Below are 27,306 nucleotides of genomic sequence, written 5' to 3' on the forward strand. Positions count from 1 at the left end.
CTCATGTCCATGAGGGATGAAACTTGTTTTTGTGCCTCTGCCCATTGATTGTGTGGCAGGTCTGGCATACCGTTGGGCCTTGGCAGGGTGTGAAAGTGGAACCTGTAGCCTTGTGATACTATTTTTAGAACCCATTTGTCCTAGGTGATCATGTGCCAATTTTGTGAAAAAAGTGCTAGTTTTCCCCCCGAAGGGACTGCCAAAAGATAAGTGCTTGGAGCTGGAAGGGGAAAGTCATTGAGACTGTTTCCTGTATGGCTGTGATTTTTCCTCTCCGCTCTTGGAGGTAGAAGCACACCATCGTTTAGGCCTGTATGCGCCTTGGAGCTGTGATCTGCCTCTGGGACATCTGTATCTGCCTCTTTGTGGCCTATCAGACACTGGAAAGGATGAATTCTTTGTAGGCCAGTTCCTACTAAATCTGGGAGGCTGTACCTGCAAGAAATCCTTGACTGTTTGCATAGATTTAGCCTTGTCCTCCATTTTCTTCAACACCTCTTCAGCTTTAACACCAAACAAAGTATCATGCTGTAATGGAGCATCTAATAGTTTTGCTTTAACATGATCAGGCAGATTCTGTTCTTTTAACCAAACATGCCTCCTAATGACAGAACCTGTAGCAGCGGCCCTGCAGGTGGCCTCTAGAGAATCAAAACCACATTGCAAAGTATGCTTTCCAACTTGTTCAGCTGCATGCAATAAATCCTGCATTTCTTTGTTGTCTGCACATTCTGAATTTGCTGACATTTTCAGTTTAAGCAATGATATTAGATATTGCTGATATTTAAGCATATGAAATTGGCAATTTAAGGCTCTTACAGCCAAGGTAGCAGAAGTATAAATCTTTTTACTCCATCTGTCTAGGGCCCTAGAATCCCTATCAGAGGGGATAGGGTTTTTTGCAGTAGAAGCCTTGATCCCTTTGGGACCCTGAGAGATGGTTTCTGGGTCAGCAGCAGGGTTTCTATAAAGAAATGTATGTGAATCAGGAACCCTATAGTATCTGTCTGGCTTAACAGGAGCTGGTGGCAAAGAGTCTGGAGATAGACTGGACTCTGAAAATACATCATCTACAATGTCTAAAACAGGCGGGATAGCAAAGGGCCTGTGCTGAGGCAGTAAAAGGAAGTCTCTGAGCCTTTTCTTGGATTCTGAGTAATCTTGACTCTCCCAGTGGAAATGCTCCATGTCTAAAACAGGCGGGATAGCAAGGGGCCTGTGCTGAGGCAGTAAAAGGAAGTCTCTGAGCCTTTTCTTGGATTCTGAGTAATCTTGACTCTCCCAGTGGAAATGCTCCTTCATAGCATGCAGCGTCTCCCCAAAAGAGTAATCCTCGGGAGGAGAGGCTGAAGGGATAGATTCTTCAGCATCAGAATCCTCATAGGGAGGAAGAGAATATTTTTGTTCAGAGGAGGAATCAGAGGAAATGGAAACCTGATCTGAAGATTCATATTGCAACTCTTGCTAGGCCTCTTATCAGGAGGGGGATGGGAACCCCTGATCAAAGTAATTAGGTCTTCGGCCATTTTAAGCATCTGTTTTTTAGGCATGGCGGCCTGTCCAGGAGAATGCTGTACTTGTTTCTTTGTCTTTAGAGTAGCTTTAGTCTTTGCCTTTGAAGCTGAAGTAGGTTTCACATATAACTGTGTAGGCCTGAAAACACCCTCAGAAGCCGATGCCTGCTCAGCAGCTCCGGACCCATCTGAGGGAATAGTTTCTGAGTGTCCAATACTTTGGGTTTCCAGCGGCCTTGTCGGCTCCACGTGGGGGTTGGAAGTGGCCTGTGGCTCTGAGGTAACGGGCGTCAGGGGCTGTGAAAGCGCCTCACTGAGAACCGGTGACAGGACTAGCAGAAGCCTAGTCATCGGTTTTGGATCTCAGATGCCTGTCCTTTTCCTTTTCTTTGCGCTTTTTATAAACTCCGGTAGTTGGCTGTTCCAACGGCATTATATAACTAAATCTTCTGCCAAAGTAATGGAATGCAAAATCGTACCGACGCTTAATAGTGCGTTGGTTAAATCTAGCACAAAACCGACAACTAACAACATTATGGTCAGGGCCTAGGCAAGGAATACAGTAAGAATGAAAATCCTTGAGGTATTTGCTTCCCACAAGAAATACAATTATTAACTTTTTCTGACATCGGTTTGGAGCAAGAAAAAAGTTTCCCCGATGGGGTACTTAGGTTTAATGAAGACTTGGGATCTGAAATTCGAATTTGAAAAACTCAGGAGTTGGCCAACCAGCACTTGCGAACTGCTTTTGCTTCGGGCACCGCGCGGCAAGAAAGACTGAAGAAAATGGTGTCGGCTGCATCTTTTATACCCCTGGCGCACTGACATCAGGGAAGAGGCAACAGCAACCGACGTTGGACCTAGACTTTGGAATTCAGGCCGACTGAGGGTAGCCTGCCAGCAGGATAACCCAATTGCAATGACTGCAACAGTGAAACACGAAGAACATCTGGGAAGGCCCTCCCTTTAGACTGTTAATGTACTTTGAAATTACTTTAAAGTGTGTGTGTTCCTCATTGCTGGCTTGTCTGCCTTTGGATTGCCTTTAATTACTTGTAGTAAGTTGTATTTGTTTCTAGTGCATTTTCACTTGTGACTAAAAGTATCTATTTACATTAAGAAGACTGGAACTTCAGTTCTAGTGGGAGATGAAAGGTAGCATATTTTATCTGAGTTGGGATACACGCATAAGCTAAAGTGAGAATTACTTGTTGTAGCTAGTTGCTTGATTTGTTTCTGATACCTTTACACTTTTGGCTAACTAAAGTGCATTTTTACATCAAGAAGACCGGGACTGCTATTCTAGTGGCAGTAGGAAAGTAGCCTGGTCAGTCCAAGTTAGGAAACACACATGGAGGCTTAAAGTGAGATTGTTTCATTAACTAGAGGGCTTTTTAGGGACATAGTCATTTGGTGTTAATCTGCACTTGAGAGCTACTTTTGCTGTGTTTTTACATTAAGTTGTTCCAGGATCATTCATCTTGTGGCAGAAGGTGTTCACCTGGAGTGTCTGAGTCAGGAAGCACTCTGGGGAGCTCAAAGTGTAGTTGTTTACTGGCCAAAGGGCACAGTTGTTAGTTTTCTGCATTTTTCTGTCTGCTTAAATTAGGTGCATTATCAAAGAGCTGTTCACCTCGCAGTGGCTGTTAGTAGTACCCTGTACAGTAGCAAACCTATAAACCTAGTACTTAGGACTTTAACTTGTAACACAGAAAGGCTTTGCATGGAGTTAAGTTTAGGCCAGATAGTCAGTGTATCAAGCAGAACCAATATCAGAGCATAGCACTACTTAACATCTGGCCTTAACCCTAGACAACACTCAGGTGACCCCTGTAAAATGAAGTCCCTAAACCACAATAGCCTAAACCAAATATAGGTCCCGACAACATGAATTTGCAATTATCTAATGTCTGTGTGACTGGCTTGGTAGATATGGGCATCTTGAGACAACGAAGCAATCGCCTCATGTACACTGAAATCCTTTTAATCCTTAAAGAAACTAACACAGTATGTGAGAGATGTACATACATAACTTCCTTGGAGGCAAAAATCTTGCTTACAAACAAGCTTGTCAAGAACACACTCTACATCCTTCACACATACCTCTTACTGCACACATAGACCTTCTTATACTGAGGCACTTAAAAGAAACCTCTCCAAACCTCAAAGACTTCCTAAGCCAACAAATGGCAGCACCTATCCTTAGCAATCACTAAGGCACACATCAAAAGCAACACCTAACACCACACATACGTTTATAACCAATGGTTCCGGTAGAACACAGCCCATAAGGCAAGCACTTTACCTAATACTCTTGTCTTAGGGACTTCTACTGTACGATACACAGATGCCTCTCTCACCATGCTGGACAAGGTGAAGATAACAGTTAGTTTATCTGGAGCCAGGATCTGCCAAGTTATGCAAGCACTCAAGTCACTACACCACAGGTACCAGTATGACTCTATCACAGTCCATGTAGGTATAAATGACCTGAAACATACCTCACTGGACTATATGAAGACAGACATTATGGCTCTCTCTAAATATGCATTACAGACAGGTATGTGACATGCACTAAGAAGCATTCTGCCTTCACCAAGGATGATAACACAGTATGAAAAGAAAATTACTGATTTTAATAACTGGCTTAGTTTCTGGTGTCACTCCAGGGGAATCCAATATCTATCAGCATGAGAGGACATGGTTAACACACCACATTGTTTTGCCAAGGAAGGTATGCACCTGACCCCCCTGGGCTCTCAGATATTGGCTAAAACCTTATCCATCGCCTTAAAGCCTTTTTGGGCAATGTCAAAATGACAGAATGATCAAACAGCAAATAAAAATCAAAGCCTAAACAAGAAACTCCACACCCTATAATCTTTTCTCATCTTGGAGAATGTGCTGTTACTGACACTTGGTTTAAAGCCACAGGATGTACTTCAGCAGTGGAAGGCTACAGTGTCCTCCACATATTTCAACCAACAGCAGTACAGACAGGGGCTAAAGGTAGAGGTGTCTTGATCTACATTAGCAACAAATACAACTTCAGATTGGTTAAGTAGGATGATGCCTTGGAGACCTGGAGTTCATCCACGTGCAAGTCTCCATAGACAAGGTTCCTTACCATGCCCTGCCTATCTACAGGTTGCCCTATATGATCCAAAAAGCTTGCAACTCTTACCTAGAGCTATTAAAGACACTCAGCGGCCAACCAAATACCCTACTCATGACGGACTTTAAATACTCATCTATAAACTGGGAAATATACACTGCCTCTAACTCACAGGCATGATGTTTCCTGGACTTCATCATTACAAACACCCTGGACCAGATAGTGCTCACTACAACCAGAGGATCAAACATATTGGATGCAGTACTCTCCAACATGTCAAGTCCTCATTGGTGAGATCGGACTACAAAGCTATCTCCCACGAAATAAAAATCAACCCAGAAAACCCAACTAAACTCGTATCAGTTAGGAACTGCATCCTATTAAGTGACAGTTTGTCAAATTTCAGGGCTCTCCCCAAACCCTGAGAACACAGCTACCTATGCAGAATTTAGAAATACCCAACAATCCCCACTAGTGGAATCCTTACCTTAACAGGATATATAACTAAAGAAAAGAAAAAAAGTCATGACCAAAATCAGGAAAAGCAATTTCCATAGAGACAAGAGCTCTTTGATTCAACTTAACAAGAAACTAAGAAGTCTAATAAAGTTCAACAAGGCCATCTACTAAGTCAGGATAGCCTCTCAGGCCCAGGATAATCACAAGGCCTTCTTCAGCAATGGCAGGAACCTTAAAGGTAACACTCAGCAGAGTGCAAAACTGGTGGTAAATGGCACAACCTTCCCTGACCAGGATGACATAATGAAGCCAATGGATGATAAATTTAGCTCTAACTTCACCTCTCACTACACCCTGTGAAATACCTTCTAGCATACTGCTCCCCCAAACTGTCAACAGAGAGCAGGTCCCAGTGGCTCTCACTAAGGCCAAAGACACTGCTTCAACAGGCCCCGACAATATCCTCTGTTGCCTCCTAAATAGCCTAAAACATGACATAGCAGGACCACTTGAGGCACTGTAACTCCAGCCTCAAAACAGTTGTGTGTAAGGTGAATGGAGGGCTGCAACAGTCATCATTCTTCATAAGGGTGGACCATCAACTAACCCCGAGAACTACAGCCCCATCAGTCTGATAAGTCTAATATGCAAAGCCAAGGCTGCTTTGAGTTCAGTTACCATGGAAATGATCAGCAAGGACAATGACAACCACACTGGACTCATCCCAATTTGGCTTTGTTAAGGGAAGGTCAAGGGAAGGTCTTGCCTACTCAACCTGGTAGCCTTCACTGAGAGGGTCACCAAAGCTATGCATGAGGGGAAAATGGTGCATACCATCAACTTTACCTGAACAAGTCATTTGATACAATACCTGATTCAGGTATTGTTGACAAACTCTCAGAACTAGGCATAAATCTCTGCATAACTCACTGGTTTTCTTGCTGGCTCAGACAGGACTCAAGAAGTCAGGACTAGTAAGACCATCAAACTGGTCACTAGCAGGTTACCCCAGGGCTTAGTGTTAGGCCTGCTACTGTATGGTATCTACTTCTCAGAAGTCAAGCCTAAAGTCAAAGTCCTCTGGCACACAAAGTTCAGTGATGACTGTAAATTGGGAGCTACCACAAGATTTCCCACCGACTCCAACATCCTACAAGAGGGTCTAACACAAACAAATGACTAGTGTCAAAGTCATGGATTAAAACTCAACACAAAGAAATGCATTATAGCTCTCTTTCAGATATTGCCTACCCGAGCTAATTATTCTATTGATAAAACACCCCTAAGAGGATATTTTGTGTTCATGTCCTGATATCTACCCCTTTGCATGCTGAGTAAGCTAACAAGGTGATGGGTACCTACACCATGTAGTGGCAACAGAAATGTATGCAGCATAAGTGTGTTACGGTATTTCTGCATCCCCTACAGAACGGTCAATTTACCTATTTTTTTTGAGTAACTGCTCATGAGTTGCATCTGCACACTACAAATAAAATTTGCTTTGCAGCCAACTTTGAGTCATACAAGTTGGTTAGATACTATAATAAACAATCATTATATTACTTCAGTTCCCTAATTATTAAACCTTACTTTATCATCAATTATGCAATATACACCAAATAGCCCAGTTTGCCCATTCCTTTTCATTTTTCCTTAAACAAGAAATTCTGCACCCTACTGGAACCTCTGTTCTTTCCTACATTGGTTAACCTTGTAAAGGACTGACGTTTTGTGAATCTTTTTCAACCTCAGCTTTGGTCAAAAGACTAAGCACTACAAAGCAACAGCCTTGTATCACCCCCTATTAAGAAGGACATTCTAGGTTTACACCTTTACATTGAGCTACAGGAAATTATATCTCAGAACTCTTACAATATCTAGCAGAATGGCACCAGATAGTATCAGCTGATCATTCATGCATTTACTTACGGGGAAAAAATTGCATTTCCTTTGTACAGTGTTCTTAGAATCCTAATAAAAAAGAAGTTGTGCACTTATGCACTGGAAGATCTCCACTATGGTTCTGAATTTTAAGAAGGGAGATAGTTATTTCATTCAAAACAGCAGATTTATTATTCTTACAGCTACCCTTAGAAAATGTAAACTACCTAAAATGATAAAGCAGAATTATAACAAGGAAATTAATATTATAAAATGCAGTTTTATTAAAATCTATTCTGTTGTTACTAATTGTATAGAATGTTGTCTAGTATGTTTGACTAATGACCATGGTATTACAATCATAGCTGTACACTTGGATTTAGCCAAGCATTTGAGACTTTAGCACAGAATAAAATATTGTCATGAAAAAATGTGGCATTACTCCTTACAATACTCCTTATAACATTGCTAGGGTTAAACAGGGGCTGAGAAACCGATATCAGAAGGTGGCCATTTTGAGAACATTATCAAATGAAAAACATGTAAGGTCTGGTGCTCCACATCGATCAGTGCTGTTTAGATTTTTTTCTTCTCATTCCTGAGGCCATCTTATACATGACTAGCATAGTATGGTGATGATTGTAACGTAAGATCTATTGTTGCATCTGATTTAGACATGCTTACATTAAATTATTACTTATGTAAAGTAAGTGAAGGTTCAGGAAATACTGTGGTTAATTTCAGTACAACAAAATGTAAGTTTATGATTTTTAGGAAAAAGAAAATGTTATTAATACCAATATTAAAAGTAATAGCATGTATTTAAGAAGTAATAGTATGTATTCAGGCTTAAGGAATAGAGACAGATGAAAATCCAACATTCAAAGAACAAATCAAAGTCATCAGAACAAGGACCCAAAAAACAGGATGGACTGATATTACGAATATGGGTGCAAGCGATCCAGCACATCTATCATAATTGTTTAAAATACTAATAAGGCCAATACTTAAATACAACTGGCCCCATGTCACACAGGGGATAAAGCCCTTACCCTGTCATAGACAACCCATGTTTGATTAGTGACACATAGGGGCCCACAGGGGGAGGATGCAAGTGAAAGGACCATGTCAGCTTACCCATCGGGGGGGGGGGGCACCTAGGCTCTTTGCAGTAAAGCAGTATTATCAGCCTGGTGAGCTCCAAGTTGCATAAGTGGTGTGCAACTTACTTGGGAGGTTGCTCATGCATGGAAGCACACACATCATGAAGGTAGCAACTGCAGAGCTTGCAAGGCAGACAAAGTGTGACACGGAGTTAGGTTGCACTCCTAGTACACAGTATAATGTTGCACCAGCATCCTCAATACCCTCACTCACCACTTGCCCCCCAACATGTGCAAAGCTGAGCCCAGAGCATGCTAATGCAGGTCCAGTAGAGCCTGAGAATGAGAGAGGAGCTGGTGGCAGCTGATGGTCAGTTGCAGGGAAGGAATACTACTTGAATACAATTTGGTTTACTGTAAGTGACACTATTCAAGAAAATCTACATGAAGCTGTTCACAAAGTTCACTAAAATTTCACGGTTATTTTCTTTGCCATTTTCAGACAGGCTGGTGTAACTTGGTTTATACAGAATTAGCTATAAGTTAATGAGATGTGATCTTCGCCTGGCATTCAGGATATAAAATTTTGAATTATTTCAAGCAATGATGGGACTTCTTTTGTATATAAGGGACAAAAATTCAGGAGATTCTACTGCAAAGATACTATACTAAAAACTGGCACATGCATATAACTTAAGTTACACCAAAGTTATGAAATAAATTCCAGTGTGCAATAAAGTCAAGAAAAACTATAACCGAGTTAAAGCATAAACTGGATTGCTGGACAGTTACAAAAAACACATTCATAATATCCAGGGATCAGTATTGTTTCACATTTCTCAGGTATGAATACTGTAACACTGAACTTTTAATGTTGGTATTAATAACATTTTCTTTTTCCCAAAAATCATAAACTTACATTTTGTTGTACTTAGAAAGTCAAGAAGCACATCCTACTTATGATGAATTTCAGTTAGACTAATCATCACCATCTTTGTTACCTGATAGTATTTGAACATTGCTTGTCATCTAAATTGTACTGTATCTTCATTAATTGACTGTACTTCAACTGTGCATCTCATGTAAATTATACTGTACTGTCCTTTAGAGCCCTAATCACAGATGAAAAACAATTAATCAGATCCACTAAAGAAGGAAAAATGTCAGATTTAAAAGTTGCTATGTAAGGCTTATCCTCAGATGCAGTTCTCTTGAAAGAAGTTAGCCTCTTGAGAATATTCACCAAGGGAAACTTTTGATGCACATGTGAGATTCTTGGATAAAACAACATGTGAAAGAGAAGACATCTACTTACCATTTATGACAAATTACTATATCCACACCTCTCACATTCTAACTCTACCATTTTTTAAAACGGCTCTTCTCAAGAAGCCTTGCACTCAACCAGCCTTTTCTTCATTCAGCCTCTGATTTTTGCATTTTTATCACTTTGGCAACCTGAAAACACTTGATCCCACACAGTTTGGTTTCAACAAGGGGGTGGGGGGTCATGCCTGTTAAATTTGGTCGACCTCTTTGAGACAGTCACTAAAGTCATGGATGAGGGGAAAACGGTTCACATCACCTACCTTGACCTGGCCAAAGCCTTCGAAACTATTCCCCACTCGGGTATAACAGATAAACTCTCTCAACTAGGCATCAATACATATGTTACCAGATGGATAGCAAACTGGCTCACTGACAGAAGCCACCTAGTCAAAATAGGGGAAGCCGCCTCAAACAGTAGACCCATAATGAGCGGCGTATCCCAGGGATCAGTCTTGGGCCTCTCTTGTTTGGGATATACTTTTCTGAGGTTCAGGCCAAAACCAGTGGGCTATGGCTGACCAAGTTTGCAAATGACTGCAAGCTGGGCTGTCATCAATTTCCCTAGTGATGTGGACATCCTCCAAGAGAGTCTCTCCCAAACAAATGACTGGTGCCAGGAACATGGCCTCAAACTAAATGCCAAAAAATGCACCATCATCCCCTATGGGGAGACTGACATCCCCAGAAATTATCATATTGATAACAAGGTCCTAAGCACGCAATTAGTCGTGAGGGACTTGGGCACCTAGGCTGATAACAACCTGACTTCTACCCACCATACTGCTTCCACTGTATGGAAGGCTTTCTACACAGCATACCTCATTAGGAAGAGTATCTAATCCACGGACAAGGAGGTCATAACATCCCTTATAAGACTCATTATTGAGTACAACAATCCTTTCAGCATGTATCTCACAAAGCCCATGAAGCAGCGGGAGAGGCCAGAAGTTACTCATCGGGAAAATCCAGGGCCTCAAACATTTACCCTACACAGATAGGCTAAAAGCCCTGTCCCTTTACTCAGTCTCATGCAGACTCTTCAGAGGTGACCTCTGTCTGGGTTACAAAGGAATCTCAGACCCTGCCTTGATGGGACTGCTGCATATCTGCAAGTCAAGCTCCACTCGAGTAACTCATACGCACAACCTCAACTTCGTCTGTGACATCAACAGGACTTGTTGGTGGGACAGATTTGTGTCCTAGGGACTCCCCCTTCTGTGAAATACACTCCCTCCTCATGTCAGATTACCTCATTATCCCCTTTTAAATGTAACCTGGATAACTGGATGGGGAACAGAAAATACACCCCTGGGATTCCACCTGTGTCTCTGCTGGACAGGGGCACTGGGTGCAGACTTGTCGGAACATGAGCTAAATTCTTGGCTAGGCTTGTAAGGGCTTATGAAGAAATGGACAGTAAAGGAAATTAAAACTGGTGAGTACAAGAAGACGCTTGATAGCAGCCCATAACCTTAATTTCCTGAGTTAAACTGCCAAACAACAGGTTAGCAGTCTATGTTACTTTCTATTCCTGACATCGGCCTTGAACTTTTTTTCGCAAAGTTCACAATCCTCCAACGTATGATGAATACCTAAACAAGTTACATATTGTACAGAAGTCATTTGCAGAGAGCAGAATGCCACAATCACACTTAGTGGAAATTTTTTGTGGTAGAAATACATAAAACATTTGCAAGCGACCTATGAGAGGTCCCGGGGGCAAAAAAAGTAAGAAAATGATACGTGTACTACAAAAAAATAATCATAACCAAAAAAGATGACAGAAATAAGTCTGGAATAAATATCTAATCAAAACTGCTCTAAATAAAGCCACTAAAATGAAATTTGTAAAAAATGAAGGATTTTACAAAACTGAGAAATGGATTTAGAAGGAGCACAGTGACTCACTGCACATTACTGGCAAAGACTCATGCTGGAACCATAGGTACTTGTGTGAAATTTCATAATGACATTAGAAAGAAAGAAAGCAAGATAAATCATTAGGTTATCATCTGACTGTTGTAATGTTTCATCTTGAAGAAAGGCTAGACGCTCGTGTTAATGTCACACAGGCTACAGATATCATTCACATCTTGAAATCCAGAAGGTCCTCAACAATTTTCACTTCTTACAGAATGTTTTTCTGGGTAGGACGATCATGCCAGTTCTTTATTTACTTTAATTCCTCATTTCATACTGAACTTTAAGTGTCAGGACTGCCTCTTTGCTGAGAATCAGATGGCTAATGGGTTCAACATTTTAAATACAAAAGTCTGAAAACCTAAGCAGACCTACAAATAGGTCATCTTGGTCATTTAGAGGCAGCCATCCTGGTCTTCCAGTGTGTAGTTGTGATTTTCAGTACAGGGGGCAACAATTAGGACCTACTTACTTTAAAGCACTCAATAAGCAATTTTTTTGGCTATGGTGGCATGTATCAGAGGAAGTTATTTTTTTAAACTAAATTTGCAATTATTGATAAAAGGCTGAGAAAATACAGTACTATACACCTATATATCTCACAAGTCCATATATACTTACAAGCACACACAACTGAGTTATTACTGAACTAGTCAAGGAATTTGTTTAAATCGGGGTGAGGGTTATTTTGAATGGTAAAGGGAATGAGTTCATAGGATCACAGGCGTTCTAGGGCAGTCAAGCCATGGTACCACTTCTGCCTTGCCAATTCCTAACCCTAGGCCTTGCCTCTCTTTTTAAGTAGGGTCAGGCCAGCCATACCAGGGGTGAATCTGTGAATAATCATCAAGTTATTCAGCTCTTTTTAAAATACAGACAGTATGTCATATTGCATAACTTGAACAAGGAGTTTGGTTCAATGAAGGGGTAGGCGCCTTCATACCAGGTGTTAAGGTACCAGCATAGAACGCTCTTTGATATCATAAATAAGGTTATCAGTAATAGGAGAAATAAAAAAGGTAACAATCACAAAGCCTTGTAGAATTCCATAAATAATAATGATAAATGGTGATATACTGTCGTTCATAGTGTGGCAAGAAAGATGTATTCATGCAATCCGGTACAAAGACCATCTTCATTCACCCTCTCTGTATGGCTGAAAAATAAGGACTGAACACTCTCCATTATTAACATTTTACTAAGATCAGCAAAAATTGTTCAGATGCGTGGCTCAATCCCTGCTTTAAGTATATTGTCACTAACAGGCCATAGCCCAGCACGGTGTCTCTAACATGGTTTCAACAAAAATAATACAGTACACCAGCTAAACAACTTCCCTGCACTTAATAAAATTTATGCTCAAAGGGAATGGTTAAAGGTAGTTACAGAAATAGACAAGTTAAGCAGTAACAGCCTAAAACACCACATATTTTCATTCTGCAAGATCAAATTAGAAGATGTTAAGTCAAATAAGTTGCAAGGAAGGTAAATCACTGCTCAACTTACTGATAACACTACTGTTTCAGCAGTCAGTATGCGCTTCACACTATTTACATCACACCGATCTGTATTTCTATTCTAATAACTGGAAGTGATCAGCTCTGTACCAACCTCTCCTGCTCACACAGGCACTAGAAGTGAGGCAATTATACAAACCTAATAAAAGATTCACTTTATCTGCTTCTGTGTATAAATATATGCTCTACAACAACTATATATATTAAAAAATAAAATATGCTCACCGTCTTCCATTTGTACATATGATAGCTGCTAACTGAAGATTTGACTGTAATGAAGTAACTCGCTCAAGTTCCTTGGGGAATAAAAAAAAAAAGAAAAAAGAAAATATAGTATGTTAATTGTTTCTTGGTATGAGTGTTGTCATACTACAGCCAAACATAGTCTAAACACCTGCAAATAACAAGTATGTTCAAGCCATTTCAGCTCTATGAAGAGAACCCTCTTTGATGGGTCCTGTGGTTAAGATTTATTGTTTTTGCCAAGTGGTGTCTCTCACTGACAGATGCACACCCATGGCAATTTGTGCTGTAACACCGTACACTGACTAAGAATTATCAAGAATCTCCAAGGAAGGAGGCAGCAGTCATACCAATAAGTTGGTAAACCTAAATGACCTGTCCCTCTTGCAAAGGTAAGGGCAATTGGCAAGCAAAGGTCAAGTTCCAAATCTATAAAGAATGGCAGCTTGCAGGAGCTATAACAGCTCAACAATCAATGCAGCCATCCCACTAGACTACAACAAAATGAAAAGGAAGGATTTCCCTGTGAGAGCCCCCTCTCAGGAATCCCAAGCAGGTCAACCTGTCACCAGTCACCCCAGGATAGGGTAGGGGGCACGTCTCCTTCCAGGCTTTAGCCACTCAGCCTAAAGACTGAGAAACCTAAAAATGAACCCCGATAAGGGGTGATGTCCAACCACAGAAATGGAAGTAGCTACAAAAAATAATGCTAAAGAGAGGGCACAAATCATCCCAAGAAAACAAACAGTCCTAGCCCTCCAAAAACACAGAGGAAAGAGACAGCAGGCTACATAAAGTACAGTTGTGTACACTTACCATAAATGTAGATGTTAGAGTGTATTCACTGTTGCAGTCATTACATTTGGGTTATCTGCCTGCAGGTAGCCCTCAGCCGGCCTGAATACCAGAGTCTTGGATTCCTGCATTGGATGCTGTCTCTTCTTCCATGACGTCAGGTCGTCAGGGGTATAAAACATGCAGCCAACGCCATTACATCAGTTTTTCTTGCCCCAGATGTCAGGTGCCCCCATAATGGGAAGCAATTATATGTTATGTTACACCTCCAACAAAAAGCAAATACACCAGAAAGCTCAAATACACCAAACAAGAAGGAAATGTAGAGCCAAGAGAAGTCAGGGGGCTGGAGGGAGGGTAACCAGAACTGCAACAGTGAATACACTCGAACATCTACATTTATGGTAAGTGCACACAACTGTACTATGTTCTTCATGTTTCACTGCTGCAGTCATTACATTTGGGTAGATTCCTAAAGCTAAGGAAGGGAGGAGGAAGTTAGAGAGCATTAGGACCAGATATTAAGCCCTGTAAAACTGCAGTGGCAAAACCAGCTCTGGATTTAGAAAAAATAGGCATGTGGTAATGCCTGGTGAAGGTATGAACAGAGCTCCAGGTAGCAGCTTCAAGGATGTCCCTGGTAGGGAACCCTCTGAGAAAGGCTGTAGAGGTAGATGCAGCCCTGGTGGAATGTGATCTTATACCCTGTGGGGTAGGTTTTCCATGGTGCTTATAGCAGAAATTAATGCAATGGGCTATCCATTTAGAAATGGTTTGCTTTGAAATGGCCTTCCCCTCTGCCCCTGCAGCAAAGCCAACTAGCAGTTGTTTAGATTTTCTGAGAGGCTTAGTCCTGTCCAAATAAAATCTAAGTTGTCTGCACACGTCCAAAGAGTGCAGAATTTGTTCTACTTTGTTTTGTGGATTAGGGAAAAAGGTAGGCAAATGAATTAACTGATTTAGGGCCACACTATTCACCACCTTGGGCATAAAGGAAGGATTGGTCCTGAGGGAAACCTTGTCTGCAATGAGATAATGAAGGGCTCCACTGCCATGAGGTCCTGTAATTCAGACACTCTTCTTGCTGAAGTGATGTCTAGAAGGAAGGCTGTTTTCCAAGAAAGGAATTTCAACTCTGCAGTTGCAGCTGGTTCAAATGGAGGGAGAGTGAGCTTTTCCAAAACAAAGTTAAGGTCCCAGGCTTGAGTAAGGGCTCGCCTGGGGGATCTTAAATTTTTAGCCCCTCTGAAGAATTGCTTTAACAGGGGGTCAGAGAAGAGCGGTGGTTCAGTATTACAATGTGTTGAAATTGCAGAGGCATGAATTTTAACTGACGAGAAGGACAAGCCCTTGTGGAGTATTTCTGTTAAGTACTTAAGAATATGAGGTAAACTGGGCACCGTACTGCCCATACCCTGGGTCTGGTTCCAGGAAGAGTAGCTTTTCCACTTTGCAGCATAGGATTTTGTTGTACTAGTTCTCTTTGCTTCCAGAATGACCTCTAGCACCTGCTTACTGAGGGAAGCTATTAGAGAGCTCAAGGAATTAGCCAGGCTGCAAGGTTCAGGGTTTGAAGCTGAGGGTGCAGAATCTGGCCCGCCTGCTGGGACAGTAGGGAAGGTGTGTGAGGTAGGTGCCATGGATCGAGCAGTATCATGCTGCACAAGAGGGGGTACCAGTGCTGGCAAGGCCAGTCTGGTGCAATAAGAATTGTCCTTGGTTTGTCCTGTTTGATCTTTAGCAGAACCTTTGAGAGGAGAGACAGAGGGGGAAAGGCATCTGAGAGGCTTTCCCAGGTAAAGGACAGGACATCCACTTTCCAAGCTTGGCTGTGGGGAGTCCTTTTGCAGAATTTGTCCAATTGGTCGTTCTGGTGGGAGGCAAACAGGTCTATCTCTGGAGTCCCCCATTTGTTCCTCAAGAGGTTGAATATTTTTGGTTCCAGTTTCCATTCGTGTGGGTCAATGAGATTTCTGCTTAGGTCGTCTGCCAGTGAATTTAGCTTGCCTGGCAGGAATTGAGCTTGTAGCTCAAGGTTGTGTTCCACAGAGCCATGGCTAGTCTGCAGAGAGGGTACGAGTGGGTTACCCCTGCTTGTTTATGTACCACATAACTGTGGTGTTGTCTGCCTTTACCAATAATTGTCTTGGAAGGATGTGGCCCTTGAAGGCAGTAAGGGAATTCTGTACAGCTAACATTTCTTTTTGGTTTTTATGCAGGTGCATCTGACTCGGGTTCCATTTGCCCTGAATACACTGCCCTGCCAAGTGAGCCCCCCATGCATAGTCTGATGCATCTGTAGTCAGGGTTTGGACGGCAGGGGGTAGATTGAAAGGGAGCCCCTTGTTGAGATGGCAGGCCTCTGCCCACCAAAGGAACTCTGTCTTTATACAAGGAATGATAGGAATCATTGATTCCAGGTCCTGAAAATGTTGACACCATAGGCTTTTTAGATACCATTGTAGTTTCCTCATATGCAGTCTTGCATATGGAATTAGTAGAATGCAAGAGGCCATGAAACCCAGAGCTTGCAGAATTTTCCTTGCAGATAGCTGGGTCTTTGTGGCCAGTAGTTTGAAGTAGGCTGTCAAATAAACTTGTTTTTCTGGCGTGAGGTAAGCCATCTGGAAAGTTGTGTTCAAGCTTGCTCCCAGGAATACAATCTGTTGGCAGGGTACTAGATTTGATTTATTTTCGTTTATGATGTACCCCAGCGAGGTTAGAAGTTTCTTTACAAATGCCTGATGTTTTAATAGCATGTCCTGGCTTTCTGCCTGACTCAGACAATCGTCCAGGTATGGGTATATTTGAATATTTTTCTGCTTTCAAAATGCAATGTCTGGAGCTAGACACTTTGTGAATACCTTGGGCGCAGTAGATAAGCCAAAGGGAAGTGCAGAGAACTTATAATGCATGGAGCCTGCTCTGAAGTGTAGGTATTTCCTGCAAGATTCCCTTATTGGAATGTGTAGGTAAGCTTCCTTTATGTCTAAGGTTGCCAATCTTTGCCTAGCACAGGAAGCAGCTGTTGAAGTATTAGCATTTTGAATTTTGGGATTACCAAAAAGGTGTTTAGAACAGAGAAGTCCAGGACAGGACGCCAGGAGCTGTCTTTTCTGGGTACCAGGATAAGTCTTGAGTAAAAACCTATTCCCCTTTCTTCTGCTGGGATAGGTTGAATAGCCCTGATACTTAGAAGACAGAGAACCTGCTGTTGAGCCTCTGCCCACTAATTTGGGGGTAGGTCTGGCCAATCATTTGGGGTTGGTAACATGTGGAAGTGGAATCTGTATCCTTGGAAAACTATATTTAAAACTCATTTACCCTGAGTAACGAGTTCTCCGTTTTTTTGCATGCAGGGAGAGCTTTCCTCTTAAGGGAGCAGGCAGATGAGCAGGGCTTGGAAGGGTTAAGGTTAAGTTATTGTGACAATTTTCCATAGGGGGGTGTCATACTACTTCCAGCTTTGGAAGAGGGAGACTCCCATTGCTTAGGCCTGTGTGTAGCCTGAGACTGTAACCTAGGTGGTCTGCTGTTGCTGGGTTTAGGCTGAGAAGGCCTGGAAGAGGCTGGAAAGGACCAATTCTTAGAAGGCCAATGCCTACTAAATCTGGGAGGCTGTACTTGCAGGAAATCTTTAACAGTTTGCATAGATTTAGCTTTTTCCTCCATCTTTTTAAGGACTTCTTCTGCTTTGTTGCCAAACAGGCTGTCTTGGTTTAAGGGAGCATCCAGTAATTTAGCTTTAACATGACCTGGCAAGTTTTGCTCCTTAAGCCAAGCATGCCTTCTAAGTACAGACCCAGTGACAGCAGCCCTGCAAGATGCTTCTAAAGAGTCAAAACCACATTGCAAAGTATGTTTACCAACTTGTTCAGCAGAATAAATTAAATCCTGTAATTCTTTATGCTCAGCACAGTCAGGAATCAACATCATTTTCTGTTTAAGTAGTCCCACAATGTGCTGCTACTTTAACATATGGAACTGGCAATTTAAGGCCCTAATGGCCAAAGTAGCAGAAAGTACAGTTTTGTACCTACCATAAATGTAGATGTCCGAACTGGATAGCATCTGCAGTCATAACAACTGGGTTGTCCTGTCGTCAGGCAGCCCTTCGGTCGGCTGGATTCCAAAATCCGGGTCCGGCTTCGGCTGATGTCGCACTTCACCCGACGTCATCTCTGCTGGCCTTCGGGTATAAAGGCATCAGCCGACGCCATTTTCCTCAGTGTTTCTTGCCCCAGATGCCAGTTGCCCTCTTGGAAGGCTAAATTTTGGGTAAAAATGCCAATGTTTCCAAAGGATAGAAGGCAAACACAAAAAATAAGCATGTATGTACATATATACAAACAAATACACCATAAGAGACTCCCCCCCACCAGCTAGCTATTAGGAGGGTAAATACCCTAGGAGTACCACAAAGGGGAAGGAGGGAGGGTAATCCTGACTGCAGATGCTATCCAGTTCGGACATCTACATTTATGGTAGGTACAAAACTGTACTATGTCCTTCATGGATGCATCTGCAGTCATAACAACTGGGTAGAATACCATAGCCAACTAGGGGAGGAGGAAGAATAGATTATGGTGTGGTTAGGATCCCTTGCAGTACAGCAGTAGCAAACCCTGCTCGGGATCTGGAATACAAAGGTAAATTATAATGCTTGGCAAATGTATGCACGGAGGTCCAAGTAGCCTCAATAATGTCCTTGGTTGCCACTCCTCGTAAGAAGGCTGTGGTAGTGGCTGTTGCTCTTGTAGAATGAGGCCGTATGTTCTGTGGAATTGGTTTTCCATGGAAGGAGTAACAGAATCGTATGCAATTTCCTATCCATTTGGAGATTGTCTGTTTGGAAATTGCTTTTCCTTCCCTTCCTGTTGCATAGGCTACAAAAAGCTAGTCAGTTTTTCTGTTACTTTTGTTCTGTCCAGGTAGTAGCGTAGCTGTCTGTGTACATCCAAGGTATGCAGCATTCTTTCCCCTCTGTTTTGTGGGTTGGGGAAGAAGGTAGGTAGGTGGATTGCCTGGTTTAAGGACACTCTGGATACCACCTTAGGCATAAATGTAGGATTAGTCCTCATGGACACTCTATCTTGGTGGAAGATTAGGAAGGGTTGTACTGCCATTAGGGCCTGAAGTTCAGAAACCCTCCTTGCTGAGGTTATTGCCAGTAGGAAAGCAGTTTTCCATGATAGATGCTGTAGGTCTGCTGTTGCTGCTGGTTCAAAAGGTGCGAGTGTCAACTTTTCTAGCACAAAGTTCAAATCCCAAGCTGGCAGCGGTGGTTTCCTAGGAGGTTTTACATTCTTGATCCCTCTGAGGAACTGCCTGAGTAGAGGATGCGAGAAAACAGGTGGATCAAAGCTGTATTCTGCTGAAATAGCTGATGCATGTATCTTGATGGAGGAATAGGACAGGCCTGTATGTAGAAGCTCTGCCAAGTACTCCAGAATGTTAGCAATATCTATATTGGACACATCCTTTCCTCTTTCAGCACTCCAAATGACAAACCTTTTCCATTTCCCTGCATAGTTCCTTCTTGTTGAAGGTCTGCGGGCTTCAAGGATAATGTCTTTAACCCTTTGGGAGAGATCTGGAATAGTTGCTGCTATGTGATGTGCCATGCAGTCAGTTGCAACGTTTTAGGTTTGGATGCATGATGCTGTAGTTGTTCTGAGTTAACATCAAAGGCATCAGGGGTATTGACCACATTTTGTCCCGAGACATGCTCCTCAGCAATGGGTACCAGTGTTGTCTTGGCCAGTTCGGAGCTATCAGGATTATCCTTGGACGCTCCTCCTTGATTTTTAGTAATACCTTGTGTATCAAGGGAAGAGGTGGGAATGCATATGCTGTCAGGCCTTTCCAGCTGAAGGAGAGCGAATCCACTTTCGATGCAAGTGGATGGAATGTCCTTGTGCAGAATTTTTGAGCTGGTGATTGAGAGGAAGCGAATAGATCTATCTGTGGCATTCCCCATTTCTTTGCGATGGTCTTGAAGATGTCCGGGTGTAGCATCCATTCGTGAGCATCCGAGGTGGTTCTGCTTAACATGTCTGCTAGAGTGTTCTCCTTTCCGGTACAAACATTGCCTGTAACTGGATGTTGTAGCTGAGTGCCAGGTTCCAAAGGTCCAAAGTCATTCTGCATAGGGGTATGAATGAGTGCCTCCCTGTTTGTTGATGTACCACATGACTGTGGTGTTGTCTGTCCTTATCATCAAATGGCCTTCTTTGAGAAATGGTCTGAATTTTTGGATTGCCAGTTTTACTGCCAGCATTTCTTTTAGGTTGATGTGCAGGTGAAGCTGGTCCTCGCCCACAATCCTTGCACGCATTTGTCCAGCATGTGAGCCCCCCATCCTAGGTCTGAGGCGTCTGTTGTGATGGTTTGGCTTGCTTGATAGTTGTGAAAGGGTAGGCCTGGGTTTGACTGGCATGCTTGAGCCCACCATAGGAACTCCTGTTTTAGGCATGGGATTAGTGGAATTTCTGCTTCTAGGCTGTGCCTGTGTTGGGACCATAAATTCTTTAGGTACCACTGTAGTTTTCTCATATGCAGTCTGGCATGTGGAACCAGGATTATGCATGATGCCATGAAGCCCAAGGCCTGCAGAACTTTTCTTGCTGTTAGCTTGCTCTGGTTTGTTAGTGCCAAGAAGTAAAGAGGGAGATCTTTTTGTTTTTCTGCAGTTAGGAATGCCATTTGTTTTACTGTGTCCAATTCTGCGCCCAAGAATGTCCTTGTTTGGGATGGAATCAGCCTTGACTTTTGTAAATTGACTGTGTATCCCAGTGATTGTAGCAAGTAAATGACCCTTTGTAAATCTGTTGTCAGCTTGCTTTTGTTGTCCCCTTGTAGCAGGCAGTCGTCCAGGTATGGATAAATTTGGATTCCCTGTAGTCTGCAGTGGGCGATTACTGATGCCAGGCATTTTGTGAATACTCTGGGCAGTAGATAAGCCAAAGGGCAATGCTGAGAATTGATAGTGCTCTGATCCTGCAAGAAATCTGAGGTATCTTCTGCAAATTGGTCGAATGGGGACGTGCAGGTATGCCTCCTTGAGATCTAGAGTTACCAGCCAACACTCCTTGCCCAGCATGGGAAGAAGTTGCTGTAGGGTCAGCATTTTGAATTTTGGGACAATGATGTATGTGTTTAAGGTGGACAGGTCGAGAATGGGTCTCCAACTTTTTTCCTTTCTTGGAACTAGGAATAGTCTGGAGTAGAATCCTTTGCCTTGTTCTGTTTTTGGCACTCTTTCCACAGCTCTCATCTTTGTTACTTGCATTATCTGCTGTAGAGCTTCTGTTTTTTGGTTTGGAGGCAGGTTTGGCATTCCTCTTTTGACTGGTAAAGTGTGGAAGTGGAACCGGTAACCTTGGTCTATGGTTTGCAAAATCCACTTGTCTTTTGTGATATAGTGCCAGTTCTTCGAAAATAAGGTTAATTTTCCGCCTAATGGTGCTACTATTTGTTCCCTGGTAGGCGGAGTTAGAATCAAGTCACTGTGATTGCCCTGATATAGTGGTAGTGGCTGTGCCTGTGCCTCTGTTATTACCTTGCCACTGTCGTCCTCTGTAGGCACCCCCTCTGGATTGATTTCTGCCTCTGGAACGTCTATTCCTGCCCCTTTGGGATCTTGTGGAGTCAGGAAAGGACCAATTTTTGGCAGGCCAGTTCCTGCTAAACCTTGGGGGCTGAACCTGCAAGAAATCTTTAACCGTTTGTACAGATTTTGCCTTTTCTTCCATTTTCTTCATTACCTGCTGGGCAGGTGTACCAAACAAACTGGTCTTATCCATAGGAGCATCTAATAACTTAGCTTTAACATGATCCAGTAAGACTTGTTCCTTCAGCCATGCATGTCTTCTTATCACTGTGCCAGTCATGGCTGATCTAAATGAAGCCTCCAGTGCATCATAGCCACATTTTAAGGAATGGTTACTAACCTGTTGTATGTTATTAACCGTTTCTAATAGATATTTCTTATCTATAGAGTCATCAGAGGATAGTTTTTTTGTTAACTGATCAAGCATAAACTCTTGGTATTGTATCATGTGAAACTGACAGTTTAAAGCTCTAGCTGAGAGAGTAGCTGAGGTGTAAACCTTTTTGCCCCATCTGTCTAAAGACCTGGCTTCCCTTTCAGAAGGAATAGGGTTTTTTGCTGTGGTCGAGGCTACTGCCTTAGGGCCCTGGGATATAGTTTCGGGGTCTGCAAGTGGGGCCTTGTATAGGTGATGATGAGTGTCTGGCACCCTGTAAAATCTATCTGGTTTGGCAGGTGCTGGAGGTAAGGAATCTGGTGCAGTGCAAACATCATTAAATGCATCATCCACAACAGAGAGGACAGGAGGTATAGCTAAGGGCCTGTGTTGTGGTAGGTGCAGAAAAGTCCTAAGTCTTTTTCTGGAGTCTGAGAAATCCTGTTCCTGCCATTGGAATTGTTCTCTCATGGCATGTAAGGTTTCCCCAAAGGAGAATTCTTCTGGTGGAGAAGCAGCTGGAATGGATTCTTCAGCATCTGAGTCCTCATAATTGGAGAAAGGAGCCTCTGGCTGGTCTGTAATATCTGAGTCATCCGCAGAATCATCAGAGGACACAGGCTCGAGGGGCTCTGCTCTAGGTCTCTTTTCTGGGGCTGAGAGGCCCTGTCTGGGTGTGATTGAGATCCCCTAATTAAGGATATTAAATCTTCTGCCAGAGTAAGCATTTGTGAACTAGAAGTGGGCCTGGTTGTGGGGGGGTTAACAGGCACTGATTTAGTAGATTTGGCTGCTTTAGCCCTGGCAAAGGCCTTAATAGACATGGCTGCAGGAGGCCTAGCAGCACCACGTGCTGGGGTAGAGACATCCAAAGGGATGGTGTCTGATAAGTCACTAGTAACCACTGTAGTAGGTAAAATTTTTGAGGCCGATTCAAGTGAAGCAGCCGGAACCTCAGTAGTAGTCATTGATTCGCTGTACTCTGATCAGTTTTCGGTTTCGCCGAAACCGAGACACTCGCGTTTGCTTAACCGTGGTTTCGCCGAAACCGCGGACCGCGAGTGTCGGTCTTTTCTTTGCGTTTTTAACAATTTGGGTAGTCGGAGGATCCGACGGCATAATGTACGCAAAATCAGAGGCGAAAAACTGTTCAGCAAACTCCGACCGGCGTCTAAGCGTTAAGTAGGTTGAAAGAAGCACAGGCGAACAGGCTGCTACGTCGTGGTCTGGGCCTAAACAAGGCAAACAGTAAGAGTGGAAATCTTTATGAGGTATTTGTTTCCCACAAGTTAAACAGTTATTGACTTTTTCTGACATCGGCTGAGGCAAGAAAGAGTCCCCAACGGGGTACTTAGCTTTTAGAAGTCTTCGAAGGAGTATTCGGTAGTAGTAATCTCTGGATCTGACCGACCGGCACTTGCGAACAGCTTCTGCTTTGGGCGCCACGCGGCAAGAAAGACTGAGGAAAATGGCGTCGGCTGATGCCTTTATACCCGAAGACCAGCAGAGATGACGTCGGGTGAAGTGCGACATCAGCCGAAGCCGGACCCGGACTTTGGAATCCGGCCGACCGAAGGGCTGCCTGACGACAGGACAACCCAGTTGTTATGACTGCAGATGCATCCATGAAGGACATGTGTATACCTTCTTACCCCATCTGTCCAAGGCCCTGGAATCTCTATCAGAGGGATAGGGTTTTTGGCAACAGTAGCCTTAATGCCCTTTGGTCCTTGGGAAATGGTCTCTGGATCTGCAGTAGGATTCTTGAAGAGGAACTTGTGAGAGTCAGGTACTCTGTAATACCTGTCAGGTTTTCTGGGAGCTGGAGGTAAAGTGTCTGGGGCCAGGCTAGATTCCAAGAAGGCATCATCTACAATGTCCAAAACAGGAGGGATAACTAAAAGCCTGTGTTGAGGGTGGAGTAAGAATTCCCTAAGCCTCTTTTTGGAGTCAGAGTAATCCTGGCTTTCCCAGTGGAAATGCTCCTTAACAGCGTGCAAGGTTTCACCAAAAGAAAAATCTTCTGGAGGGGAAGTGGAGGGAATGGAATCCCCTGCATCAGAATCCTCATAGGTAGATAAGGGCAAATCCTCTTAATCAGAAGAAACAGAAATTTCAGAATCCTGATCAGAAGAATCAGAAGGAAAATCAGTTCTAGGTCTCCTAGAGGGGGAAGGATGGCTTTCCCTAATTAAAGTAATAAGGTCTTCAACCATTCTAAGCATTTGTTTTTTAGGCATATGGGCCTGACCATGCAGTTTGGATGTCGGTTTTTTTGGATGTCAGTTTTCTAGGCAAGGGCCGAGTTTTAAGCCTTGATGAAGAAGATGGCATCGGTTTAAAATGCAAATCTGTAGTCCTGAATACACCCTCAGAAGCTGGTGGCTTCACAGCGGCTCTGGACCCATCCAAGATAGAGACATCTGCAGGTTCCATAGTCGAAGAAGCATCTCGCGGCATACCGGACTCCGAATGGGTCTCAGTAGAGGCCTGCGAATCTGAAGTAGCAGGTATCAGGGAATGCGAAAGTGCCTCACTGAGTACCAGCGAACTGGCGACTAGCTTAACTGAAGTGCCGTCGGCAGTTTATGACCTATGCGATCTGTCTCTGTCTTTATCCTTATGTTTTTTAGGAATATCGGTAGTTGGATGGCTTACCAAAGCCATTTCTGGATAGTTAAACAGAGTACCAAAATAATTTGCTGCGAAAATATACCAATGATGAATAGTTCGGGGGTTGAATAAGGCACAAAACCGACCGCGAGGGACGTCGTGGTCTGGGCCTAAGCAAGGAATGCAGTACAAATGAAAATCTTTATGAGGTATTTGCTTTCCACAGGTAAGACAATTGTAAACTTTTACTGACATCGGTTAAGAGCAAGAAAAAGGATCCCCAATGGGGTACTTAGCTTTTTTCAAAGACTTTGGTTCTGAAACTCGAAAATGAAAATTTCAGGAGTGGCCGACAGGCACTTGCGAACTGCTTCTGCTTCAGGCACCACACGGCAAGAAAGACTGATGTAATGGCATCAGCTGCATGTTTTATACCCCTGACGACCTGATGTCATGGAAGAAGAGACAGCATCTGACGCAGGAATCCAAGACTATGATATTCAGGCCGGCTGAGGGCTACCTGCATGCAGATAACCCAAATGTAATGACTGCAACAGTGAAACACGAAGAACATCAGCTGACTACAGCAGTCACAGACATGGCTGAGATGTCCCCTCAGAGTCCAGGACTTAGGACTGGCTGCGAATACTTCCAGTACCAAACACCAGGACAAATGAGATGCACAGTCAAGAACTCTTGCGTTCAGGTATTGTAGAGAATGATCTTGCAACATCTGTTCCAAGCCAACTCACCTTATCAGCCAGCCAGTGGAAAAGTACAGTTGTGTACACTTACCATAAATGTAGATGTTCGAGTGTATTCACTGTTGCATTCATCACACTTGGGTTATCCTGCCAGGGGTAGGCCTCAGTCGGCCCGAATACCAGATGCTTTGTATTTCTGCATTGTTGCTGTAGCTTCAGGACCGACATCAGGTCATTAGTGGTATAAAAACAGACAGCCAATGCTATTACATCAGTTTTTCTTGCCCCAAATGTCAGGAGCCCCCAAATAGGGAGATAAGTTATGGTGGAAAAACACCACCAGTAAAAAGTAAATACCATTAGCCCTGTAAGGAGTGAGAAAGACAGAGAGAGAAAAAGAGACAAGGGGGCTGGCGGGTGGGAAACCAGGACTGCAACAGTGAATACACTTGAACATCTACATTTATGGTAAGTGTACACAACTGTACTATGTTCATCGTGTTTCACTGTTGCAGTCATCACACTTGGGTTGATTCCCAAAGCTGAAGAATGGGTGGAGGCAGTCAAGAAGAGTTGGGGCTGGATAGTACGCCCTGCAGGACTGCGGTTGCAAAGCCCACCCTGGATTTGGAAAAGATAGGCAGGTGGTAATGCTTGGTGAAGGTATGAACAGAACTCCAAGTTGCAGCTTCCAGAATGTCCCTGGTAGGGACTCCTCTGAGAAAGGCTGTAGAGGTTGAAGTTGCCCTAGTGGAATATGGTCTGACCCCTGACAGGGTGGTTTCCCATGGTGTTTATAACAGAAATGGATAGAGTGTGCTATCCATTTGGAGATGGTTTTGATATGGCCTTGCCCTCTGCCCCTGGTGCAAAGCTGACTAGTAACTGGTCAGATTTCCTGAAAGGCTTAGTCCTATCAAGGTAGAACCTGAGCTGTCTGTGCACATCTAAAGAGTGCAGGGCCCTTTGCCCCTTGTTTTGATGATTAGGGAAAAAAGGTGGGCAAATGGATAGATTAGTTAAGAGCCACACTGGACACCACTTTAGGCATGAAAGTTGGGTTAGTCCTGAGGGAGACCCTGTCAGCATGAAAAATGATGAAGGGTTCCACAGCCATAAGTGCTTGTAGCTCAGACACTCTTCTGGCTGAAGTGATGGCCATAAGCAAGGCTGTTTTCCAAGAGAGGAATTTTAACTCTGCTGATGCTGCAGGCTCAAAGAGGGGGGGTAGCATGAGCTTTTCCAACACAAAGTTAAGGTCCCAGGCAGGGGTAGGTGCTCTTCTTGGTGGTCTTAAGTTGTTAGCCCCTCTCAGGAACTGCTTAATGAGAAGGTGTGAGAAGAGAGGTGGCTCAGTGCTGTAATGAGCAGAGATGGCAGAGGCATGGATCTTAATGGAAGAGAAGGATAGGCCCCTGTGGAGTAGGTCTGCTAGGTAATCCAGGATGAGAGGTAAGGAGGGCTGTGCTGGATCCGCTCCTTTAGTCTGGATCCAGGAACAATACCTTTTCCACTTGTCAGCATAGGATTTTCTAGTACTGGGTCATCTGGCTTCAAGTATGACATCCAGTAACTGCTTGCTTAGGCTGGCCACTGCAGGAGAAGTCAAGGAATAAGCCAGGCTGCAAGGTTCAGGGTCTGCAGTTGTGGATGCAAGAACTGTCCCTCCTGCTGAGTCAGGAGAATTGGGATCTGGGGGAGATGCCATGGAGGCAATAGTGACAGACTGCACAGTAGTGGGTACCAGTGTTGGTGTGGCCAGTCTGGGGCAATCAGGATTGCCCTTGGTCTTTCCTCCCTTCTCTTGAGTAATACTCTTGTAAGAAGAGGTAGAGGGGGGAATGCATAGATTGAGAGGTTTGCCCACTGAAAGGATAGGGCATCCACTTTCTAGACCTTGCTGTGAGGTTCCCTGGTGCAGAATTTGCTGAGCTGGTGGTTGTAGGGGGAGGCAAATAGGTCCACCTTTGGGGTACCTCAGTTCTGGGTCACAAGGCTGAATGTGTTGTGGTTTAATTGCCACTCGTGTGGGTCAGGAGATTTCTGCTTAAGTTGTCTGCCAGAGAGTTTTGGTTACCTGGCAGGAATTGCGCTTGCAGATGAATATGCATGGCTGAGGCCATGT

At 43.4% G+C, this 27,306-nt stretch overlaps 1 protein-coding gene across 2 annotated transcripts in view; it reads right to left on the minus strand.

Annotated features, from left to right (window-relative positions):
• VPS50 (VPS50 subunit of EARP/GARPII complex) overlaps positions 1-27,306 on the minus strand; it is a 2,487,651-nt gene that overhangs the window by 1,842,401 nt on the left and 617,944 nt on the right. For both annotated transcript variants that reach the window (XM_044067641.1, XM_044067642.1), the window contains exon 6: positions 13,064-13,134. In XM_044067641.1, coding sequence (XP_043923576.1) covers positions 13,064-13,134 — 71 coding nt within the window. The remainder of the gene's footprint in view (positions 1-13,063; positions 13,135-27,306) is intronic.

This window comes from Protopterus annectens, chromosome 3.part1 (assembly GCF_019279795.1).
Source record: "Protopterus annectens isolate FY-2018-M chromosome 3.part1, PAN1.0, whole genome shotgun sequence".
In the NCBI taxonomy this organism is placed as follows: domain Eukaryota; kingdom Metazoa; phylum Chordata; order Ceratodontiformes; family Protopteridae; genus Protopterus; species Protopterus annectens.